Source organism: Hyla sarda, chromosome 1, assembly GCF_029499605.1.
Source record: "Hyla sarda isolate aHylSar1 chromosome 1, aHylSar1.hap1, whole genome shotgun sequence".
NCBI lineage: Eukaryota > Metazoa > Chordata > Amphibia > Anura > Hylidae > Hyla > Hyla sarda.
This window is the reverse complement of record NC_079189.1, coordinates 544,837,009-544,847,211: the sequence shown is the minus strand read 5'-3', so window position 1 is coordinate 544,847,211 and position 10,203 is coordinate 544,837,009. Positions and strand designations below refer to the sequence as shown.

The following is a 10,203-nucleotide window of genomic DNA, read 5'->3' as shown; positions in this document are numbered from 1 at the left end:
TCTCATAGTTGTGGGCAGCCATAATATGGCGCCCACAGACAGGTAATTCCTAAGCCTCCAATTATGATATATCATGAATACTACTTGTCTCTTCATAGGGGCCAGAGGGACTCAGGGACTGAGTGTCACCACAATCTCTACTCATGACCTATAGTTTTGACGCTGCCCATGGAAGTGTATAGAGTTGTTTTTTGTTTTTGTTTTAATGTTTGCCATATTTGTATGAATTTGTAAAAATTTATTAAAAACATTTTTTTTTTTCAGGCAGTATTCTGCCCGAGAAAAGTAGTTTGACCTAGGAGGCACTGTATAGCCTATGGTGCAACAGTACAGAACCTTAAAGGGGTACTCTGCTGTTCAGCGTTTGGAACAAACTGTTCCGAATGCTGGAGCCGGGAGCTTGTGACGGCATAGTCCTGCCCCCTCAGACGGTGCGCCCCGTCGCCGCAATGCAAGTTTATGGGAGGGGGCGTGACCGCTGTCACACCCCCTCCCATAGACTTGCATTGAGGGGGCGGGGAGTGACATCATGAGGGGGCGGGGCTATGACGGCATGAGCTCCCGGCGTCGGCTCCAGCGTTTGGAACAGTTTGCTCCAAATGCTGAGCAGCAGATTACCCCTTTAAGGACAACATGAGCTGCCAAACAGGTTCCGTACCCACAGTTCTGCTAGTAACAAGATGCCCCTAATTTTTTGACTCTGCTAGTTTTTCTTATACATGAGACTCCCGATCTAAAATCAGTCCAAATGTATCTAATATGGAGTAAAAAATAAATTATATGCATGTATTTAAAAAAGTACAGACATTGGACAGGGACCCCAGGGGCGGTGTTACTGGCCCATCATAAATATAAATTTGTAAGTTAATAAAACAAGTGTCATAATATGGATCTCGTTAAAACAAATATTATAATTAGCCCTAAAATAAACAGTAATTGGTCATCTATGGCACTTATCCCTGGTCTTTAATAGCTACATGTACTGAAGCGCTGCAGTCCCCACCTATTTACACCAGAACCGTTAATGAAAAAATAGCTACAAGTAATCAACCAATGTTTTTTTGTGGAAAAAATTAAATGCCATTGGAAATATTTACAGGACTAAGGAACAAAGGCAGCTTGTGGTAAATCACTACACAGTATAGCGTTAGAAACCCTTTAATGACTCTAGCACATGTAATTCACATTTCAGTGTTCCCTGTAGAAAGAGCCCTTTTTTTAAATCTCTGACTTTACAAACTGACGATGGGTCCATGGGACCCCTTGAAGACTGTAGCTACTGCCAAAAATGCTTCATGATTCTGCTGCATTTCCATGCACTTGCTTTGGTTACCTAGCACCAAACACTACCACATTTAGCAAGTAAGAGGCCATTCTGTCCCATGTAAAAAGTGAAGAAATGCAGGTGTAATGTCACACCGTCTCTACAAAACAAATTGAAGCTGTGGCCTATAGTTCATGGGCAGAACCAGGTTTTCCTCCGTGGAAAAAACATGGACCAGTAGCAAAGGTTAACTAATAAACCTGGTCCGCCTAGCACACAGCCTATTTGGGACAGTCCAGAGTACTGAAAAAAAAAAAAAAAAAAATGGATGAAAATTGTAGGCACCATGAAGAGATGCTGCCGGTCTAGGCTGAGCTATCATCTTGTCTAGAACGACCAAGGCTAATGTCAGCCTTGGCAACATCTTTTATATTGCATGTGAACAGGTGTCAAATTTCCAAAACATGTAAACACACTTTCCCATATGTTTGTCATTACAATAAAAAAATGTAAATTGCACATAATAAAAATTACCTCCCAAAAAAGAAAAAAAAAAAAAACACTTAAAAAAAATATCAAACAGTTGATATCACGGTTATTAGAAAAATGTATGCTGTCCTTGTCTTTAAAAAAAAGAAAATAAATTGCTTTCGGCATTGAGATCCCCATGATTAAAGAAAAGAGCACTTATTTCCTGCATGTTCAATGAAATCCGATAGGACAGGTGGCTCCATTACCTGGCTAACCACACGCGCCACTTTGCTACACCATTTGCTAAACCATTTACACATAGCAAAGCCAACGTCAACATCAACCTGCCTGACTCTACACAAGTGGTTTTTGATTCAGAAAAATGTATAAAAAAAACAAAGTGTGATACCAGGTGTGAAGAGAGAAAGGCTTACACATACAGAAGAGAACGCTCTGACACTCACCTGCTCATCGCTACAGTTGAGGCTCTTTTTTTTTTCTATCGTACAGATTTTAGTAATACACGTTATCCAAAAATAAACCTACATTCTGTACAAAAACAGCACAGGTTTGTTCTTGTAAGCGCCACTTTCAGCAAACATTCAAACACCCAGACGACAAGGCATTTGACCCCGGCTGTCTTATCCACAGTGGTTTACAACCCACGTATTCGACATTTCAGCTCTGTATAAATTGTTTATCTTTTTATCAAAATCCAAGTGCATGTTCAGATTTGTTTTTTTTTTATCACTCTATGTTGCTTTTATGTATGTACATAGAAAAATAGTTTTTTGATACTAATGAGTCTCTTGACACATTGCTGGCTTTTCCGTCCATTTTTGTGTTTCTTTACACAGCTCCGTCCCGTAAAACAATCAGCTCGACTGCACTCTGAAACTTCTTGAGAAGCAACACCGCTTGTCCATGGTCAATGTTTAGGAAACTGTATCCATTTGCCTAAAGAAAAGAAAAATAAGTTAGATATATATTGCACTTATTTTTTTTTGTTTTGTACTGTGGGTTTATAAAGGCAACAATCAGACCAGAAAATAAATCACATATATATGTTACCTGTACATTTGTGAATCAATAATAGGTGTTCTTATGGTAACTCCTTTAACTAGTTCTTTTTTACCAGCACAATAGGTTTAAAGCCCATCTGTGGCCGAAAACAACTTATCCCCTATCCGCAGGATAGGGCATAAGTGTTTGATTGTGGTGGGTCCGAATGCTGGGAACCCCCGCGATCTCTTGCATGGGGCCACGGATCTCCCATGATGGAGGCGTGCCAGCCACAGCATGACACCGCAGCCGACACGCCTCCTCCTTGTAGTTCTATGGGAGAGGCGGGGAGGCACCGTTCGTGCCTCCCCTCCTCTTCCATAGAACTGTATGGGGACGGGGCGTAATAGTCGACCTCTCTAGGTTGACGCTACACGCATTAGTGCTCTCATTGAGCGCTAATGCAGGGGGGGTGCCAGCGGTTGGACTCCCTGTGATCAAACACTTATCCCCTATCCTGTGGATAGGGCATAAGTGTAATAATGCTGCAGTTGTCCTTTAAGTCACCTGGTAACCAACTGACATATACTTAAAGGCTAAGGCTACACAGTGACTTTGGTCACACAACACTGCAATGTGAACCAATGCCAGATGGGACCAGTTGGATTGTGGCTTGCACATGACTGTAAGCACTGACCTTGATGTAAGTTGCAACCGAGTGCAAACTGCTTGTGGCTAATTTTTTTTTACGCTCTAGCGTAAAATTGAAAGCCAAATCAGGAAAGCCTAAGTGCCAATCTGTTCTGTAGAAACGAAGATACATACTGACTAAAGTCTAAAACAGTGTGCAGTCTAAGAAGCTTTCATTCATTATACAAAATGGACCATGAAGATCTGGCTGCAATATATCTCCCAAGACAAAGGGATTAAAGAAGTACTGCAGCCATAGCGGGTGGTCACGTGAGCGCTTCTGCCTACTGAGCGCTCCTGTGACCAGCGACCATGAATATTCAAATTCAGATGGCGGGCCCGCCTCCAGCGCACAATTCAGCGAAGATAGAAGAGAATATTCTGAGGGACCGGGCACCGGACAGAAGGTATGTATATTAGTCATTGGTTTCCTGTTCACCCACACTATAACACAGTGTATTGGGTTTAGTGTGGGTGAACAGTATGACTGTTTTCCTTTAATATAGATAAATGAGTGTACCCTGTGGGAGCAAAGTGAACCAGTGTGGGCGCAAAGTCGACACAGATGACATATCCTATTTATGGCTGATAAACTCAAGTAAAACATTTTTTTTATTAACAGATACAAAGATATAGCACACGATCCAGCACTTGAAGAAACTTGCAGCTTTACTGGAAATCACGAGGGTACAGACAGGTAAAACTGTTCAAGACAACGTCAGACGCGTTTCAAGAGCATACGGTCTTTTCATCGGTCATTTTTTTTATTAACCCCTTTAGGACTGGGAACATTTTTGGACTTATTTTTTCTTCCTTGCTTTTAACTGGCCATTTATTTTTTATTTTTTCCACTTACACACCTGTATAAGGGCTTCTTTTTTGCAGGACCTAGTGTACTGACCTTATTTTGTTATAGCATGTACTCCTAAATCGAAAATAAAATATTTGTGAAATGAAAATGCAATTTTGCTAATTTGGGAGGAATTCATTTTTGCGCCACTTACCATTCAGTCAAACTACTTAAATTCTAAGCTTTTTTATTTTACTGGGCTGTTTTGTGGCTTTTTTTGTGAGTGGGGTTAAAACCATTTATTTTTTACACACTTTATTAGTCCCCATATGGACTTGTATGAGCCATCATACTGGATTATTAACATTATATTTTAATAGACATGGTTAAAATAGGCATTAACGCATGTGCCGATAAAAAAATATGTTTATTACTGATTTATTTTTTTTTGAGTAAAATGGGAAAAGGGGCGAGTTAAGTTTTAATTGGGCGAGGGGCTTTTTCTTTTTTAAACTTTTTTTCACATTTATTTTACTTTTTTTATGTCCCCATAGGGGACAATTTATAGCAATCCTTAGACTGCTAACACTGTTCAATGCTATGCATAGCACAGGCATAGTACTGATTAGCATTATCAGCGGTCTTTTTCTCAGGTCTGCTGAAAGGCGGGATGACAGCTGGAGGCAGTTGAGGGGACTTCCGTCTGCCATCTTGGATGATCTGATCCCCGTGGCTGTGCCATGGGCGATCAGATTAGCCATTAGAAGCCCTGCATTGACGCATATGCCTGTGATCTGTATTGATTACAGCATCTGAGGGGTTAATGGCTGGCTGCTGATAGCAGACGGGACATGCCGTGCATGATTCGAGCACCGCTCCGGTTCTCGCATGATATACAGGAAGTAAATGTACATCCTACAGCTTTAAAGGGGTTGTCCAGGAATAGAAAAATATAGCTAATTTCTTTCCAAAACTGCTCCCTGTCTGTCTCCAGGTTGGGTGTAGTTTTACAACTTGGCCCTATTCACTTCAATGGAACTGGGCTACAATACCACACCCGACCTGTAGACAGACAGACAGTGTTTTTTTGAAGGAAAAAAACTGCTCTGTTTTTCTATTCCAGGATAACCCCTTAAAGGGGTATTCCAGGATTTTTTTTTATTTGACTATGCTACAGGGGTGTAAAGTTAGTGGCGTTCATAATATAATGTTTGTACCTGTGTGTGACAGTTTTCTCACAATTCTTCTGTGATTTTCACACCAATATTTATTTTTAACAGCATACAAAATGACTGTTGTCTCAGATTTTTCCCAGGTTGCAATGCGGCCGAGACCTGACTCACAAGTCAGCTGATGACAGGGAGCCTGTCTGCTTCAATGGGTGGAGGGATCGCTTGGTGGGAGAGATCAATATGCAACAGCTGTAGGCACCCTGACTGAAAATCACAGGTCTTTTGAATGGATGCAGGGGTGGGGTGGCTGATGTTTTGGAAGGAGGAAAATGGAATTATGGGATTTGTAGCCAAAAAAGAAAAAAACTCAAACAGGAAATACCAGTTCACAAAAAGATAGCCACAGTGTTATGGTGGACTCACAACATAGCCATTTATCCCCAAGACAAGCGCTGATCCTTCCTAAGCATGTCCATTACTGTCTGCCAGGTATGTACTAAAATCACCTTATGGTGGATTACCCCTTTAAAGCCCCATCGCATCAGGACATACATTTATGTCCATTGTCCTTAAGGGGTTAAAGTGTTAATAGCACGATCACTGCATGCCGGCTATTAGCGCCGGCCACCCACCAGCTACTGATATCCAGCAGTCGTGCAGATGTTTAGTCTAGTGGCTCCAGCATTGTACATGTAAACTGTTAGAGCCGTTAGCACAATATGATGCCAATGGAATAAATTATATGTATATGGGGCACATATGAACGCCTTGTACTTGCCTGGAATCTGCTGCTAGCCAGAAGATAAGATGTAAGAAAAAGGGAAGAGTATGAATGTTAATGAAGTGATGGCAGATGTGATAAAGATTTCTTGGATGTGAGGGGGAATGTATGGATGGTGACAAACACCACATTTCGCGTTTCCTGATCTTTACCTGTAGAATTTTGTCCCCAGGCTGTAATAATTTGGATGCTGGTCCTTCAGGCTGTACTCGTGTCACAAATATTCCCTGGTTAAATAAAAAAGTACATTTTATTCAACACACAAGTCTTAAAGTTGGAATAAAGAAAATAACATCACAAATACGAAACTAAACTATGGACCAAACATGGGAATATTAAAGGAGTACACAGGGAGATCGCGGGATGACACTTAGGATAGGGGATACATTTTTATATCACGGATTATTACTTTAAAGGAGAAGTCACATGCTAAATATTACTAAAAAATTTTTTAGATTTTTCAGATTGTTCCACTGGGGCCCCTTGCAATTTCCTGTGAGATAAGCGGTGTGCTTCCTATAACGCCAATTGAGGCATAATCGCCAGGGCACTAGAGCATTGCTTTTTCGTCAAAGATCCCACATTTCCCTCACATTGACTTTCAAGAAAAAGAGGACAGCGTTCAAGACAGTAAGCAGATCAGTATAAACAATAGAGATAACCACAACCCGATCCATAATGCCAGCAGAATGAAGATTGAGGGAAAGAACGAGACTGACCTCAATAGCATGTCTTAACGGCAAATATTTGTTAAAGACCAAATTCCTTGTAGCTGAGTAAAACACTGTCCTGTCATACAATTGCGCCAATAAAGTTACCGCTGAAAACGCCCCCCTCGGCTTATACTCGAGTGAACTCTCCGCCTGTCAATCCCTTCTCAGTGGTCTTCAACCTGCGGACCTCCAGATGTTGCAAAACTACAACTTTCAGCATGCCCAGACAGCCATCGCCTGTCCGGGCATGCTGGGAGTTGTAGTTTTGAAACCTCTGGAGGTCCGCAGGTTGAAGACCACTGCGGCCTTCGTCATCATCCAGACCTCCCTTTAGTTTTCTACTCACCTCCCCTCGGTGGGAAGGAAGCGCATGAACGTCCCTGTGCATCGTCGTCAAGGCAACGTGGAGAAGAGGCCCCCCCCGGTGAAAATGGACAACCTGGAACGACTAACCCTCCCCACCGGACGGTCCCTGCAGCATAGATGGCCCGGACCAACTCACCCTTCCTTCCCACCGAGGGGAGGTGAGTAAAAAACTAAAGGGGGGGGGTCTGGACGAAGGCCGCAGTGGTCTTCAACCTGCGGACCACCAGAGGTTTCAAAACTACAACTCCCAGCATGCCCGGACAGCCATCGGCTGTCCGGGCATGCTGGGAGTTGTAGTTTTGCAACATCTGGAGGTCCGCAGGTTGAAGACCACTGATGAAGGGATTAACAGGGGGGTGATGACGGGGGTCTGGATGATGACATGGGGGGGGGGGATGATGCATTTCCCACTCTAGGCTTATAGTCGAGTCAATAACTTTTCCTGGGTTTTTGGGGTGGAATTAGGGGCCTCAGCTTATATTCGGGTCGGCTTTTACTCGAGTATATACGGTATGCCTTTTCCTTCCCAAAATTCCTCTCCCAGTAAGGCCAGCTCTGGTACCCGAGTTGTTCCACAGAGTATGTTTCGCACAAACACAACAGTGCAGAAGCTGCTTGAACTTCTCCCAAACATTGAAAAAGAGAGGGGACACTTTGCTCAAATCTGGTCTTTCATAAGCTCACTAATAGGAGCATAAGCAGTATTATGATATTGAATGTTCACAGTCGGATTTACAAAAATTAAAAGATGCAATTTAGGTAAGAAAAAGGTATTTATTATAAAAATATAAATATATATGGCATTAGATAGATATATAAGGATAAAATACAATAACATCTTTATGCAAAAGTACGTATAATGCAATCTATATTGTTCAGCCTCTATAGAGAAATAGTGTGCAGGCAATGTGATGTGTCCATAGCATACAAGTCTATGTTGGTATATAACAGTGGAGAGCTTATTGTCCATGTAGTAGTTACTATGTAACTATAGAAATACTTGTAGTCTGTGCAGTCGCTAGATAACTAGTCGTAATAGTTCAGGACAGTTTGTCTCACCCGTCCTGGCGTGGTCCCGTAGAGCTCTCTCTACTTACCCGCTGTGGCTTCCAGCCTGGACGCTTAGTCGCTTCCTGGGTTTAGTGAGTCCTCAGCGCCGGCGAGCCAGGGGAGGGAGTGGTCTGCTGGCCGGCGTGTCGGTAAATTGCTTCACGCGGTGTGCGTACCAGGAGTGGATAAAGTTGATTGTAGCTGTATCTTTGCTTCAGTATGCGGTATAAGCAATACAGCAATCTATAACAACTGCATACTGAAACGACTAGGCGTCCAGGCTGGAAGCCACAGCAGGTAAATAGACAGAGCTCCACGGACCACGCCAGGATGGGTGAGACAAACTGTCCTGAACTATTACGACTAGTTATCTAGCAATATCTATTACGACTAGTTATCTAGCAATATCTATTACGACTAGTTATCTGCACGGACTACAAGTATTTCTATAGTTACATAGCAACTACTACATGGACAATAAGCTCTCCACTGTTATATACCAACATAGACTTGTATACTATGGACACATCACATTGCCTGCACACTATTTCTCTATAGAGGCTGAACAATATAGATTGCATTAAACGTACTTTTACATAAATATTTTATTGTATTTTATCCTTATATATCTATCGGCATTTCTGCAAGGGCCCTGCAGATAATGCCATATATATTTATATTTTTATAATAAATACCTTTTTCTTATGTAAATTGCATCTTTAATTTTTTGTATATCTGCCTGTGAACATTCAATACCATAATACTGCTTATGCTCCTATTAGTGAGCTTATGAAAGACCAGATTTGAGGAAAGTGTCCCCTCTCTTTTTAATGTATATTTGCTCTACAGGTTGCATAGGGTACATAACTTTATACACTAGTACTCATCTGGCATATTTATTTATATCAACTTTCTCTAGTGGTTTGCGCTACCTTCCTTCCATATTTCTTCCAAACATGAACACAATGACTGGGGATCTATCCAGCGGAGAGGCAATCTCAAGTAGACAGACGGTAGTTTTGCCATCAGAATAAACTAACATCAATTTGCCATCCAAGCCTTAAGTGTGGAGATTGGCCCAACGCTTAAACTGTTGGACTGTACTGCCAAGAAATACAGCCACGGATTAGGGAGGGCCAGACCTCCATTGTCCTTACCCCTTTACAGTGTTTCGATGCAATAGAGCTGGGCACCAATCTATAATGAGTTCAGGACAAAGAGAGGCAATTCAGGGATTCAAATCGGGGAATTGTGAAGGACATTCATTGGACAGGCCGCCTATCAGGGAGAGTGGGATTCTCTCCAGACCCTAACTTTTTAAGCAGACATGTCTAACAATGGGATCAGAATAAGATCTAGATAGACATTGTGCCCTAGCAGTCCCCTGAACCCCAAGATAATGAAACTGTGGCACAACCGAGATGCCCACCACTGAGATTTTCAGCAAAAGCAGTAGCAGATCTAAAGGGAGGAGGGCAGATTCAGCCCAAATATTAGGCCAGAGTAAGCCCCAAAGTCTGTCATTAGTTGCATAAAAGGAGAAAAGAAGGAAGCGACATTCCCCAGAATACATTCCCTCCACGTGAGAATATTTCCATAATGCAGAGTCATATAAAGGCACCATAGGGCAGTACAGGCACAGGGAGCATATATGGTCCAAAGTACCAGGCTCCATCCATTCTGCTCTGATTAAAGGTGTTGTTCCAGGATTACAACTTACCACCTATCCACAGAACAGGACATAAGTCTGACCATTAGGACCATTGTGAAGAAGAACTGGGATCCCATGTCCTTCAGTGTGAATATAGCAGGGACTGAACATGTGAGCTGCGGCCCTGTTCACTTGCTAAAGGACTGTCAAAAAAAGGAGAGTTTAGTGCTTGGCTATCTTAGTAAGTCCCATA

General features: G+C 42.2%; 1 protein-coding gene across 7 annotated transcripts in view; it reads right to left on the bottom strand.

The window, feature by feature from the left end:
* Positions 1-512: 512 nt before the first annotated feature.
* Positions 513-10,203, bottom strand: part of ERBIN (erbb2 interacting protein) — a 247,483-nt gene continuing 237,792 nt past the window's right edge. For 6 of the 7 annotated variants that reach the window (XM_056541548.1, XM_056541546.1, XM_056541547.1 and 3 more), the window contains 2 exons: positions 6,323-6,397; positions 514-2,692 (listed from right to left, as the gene is read on the bottom strand). In XM_056541548.1, coding sequence (XP_056397523.1) covers positions 2,585-2,692; positions 6,323-6,397 — 183 coding nt within the window. In that variant the 3' untranslated portion in view covers positions 514-2,584. Of the gene's footprint in view, positions 2,693-6,322; positions 6,398-10,203 lie in introns of all 7 variants that reach the window. The other variant, XM_056541550.1, reaches the window with a different exon arrangement.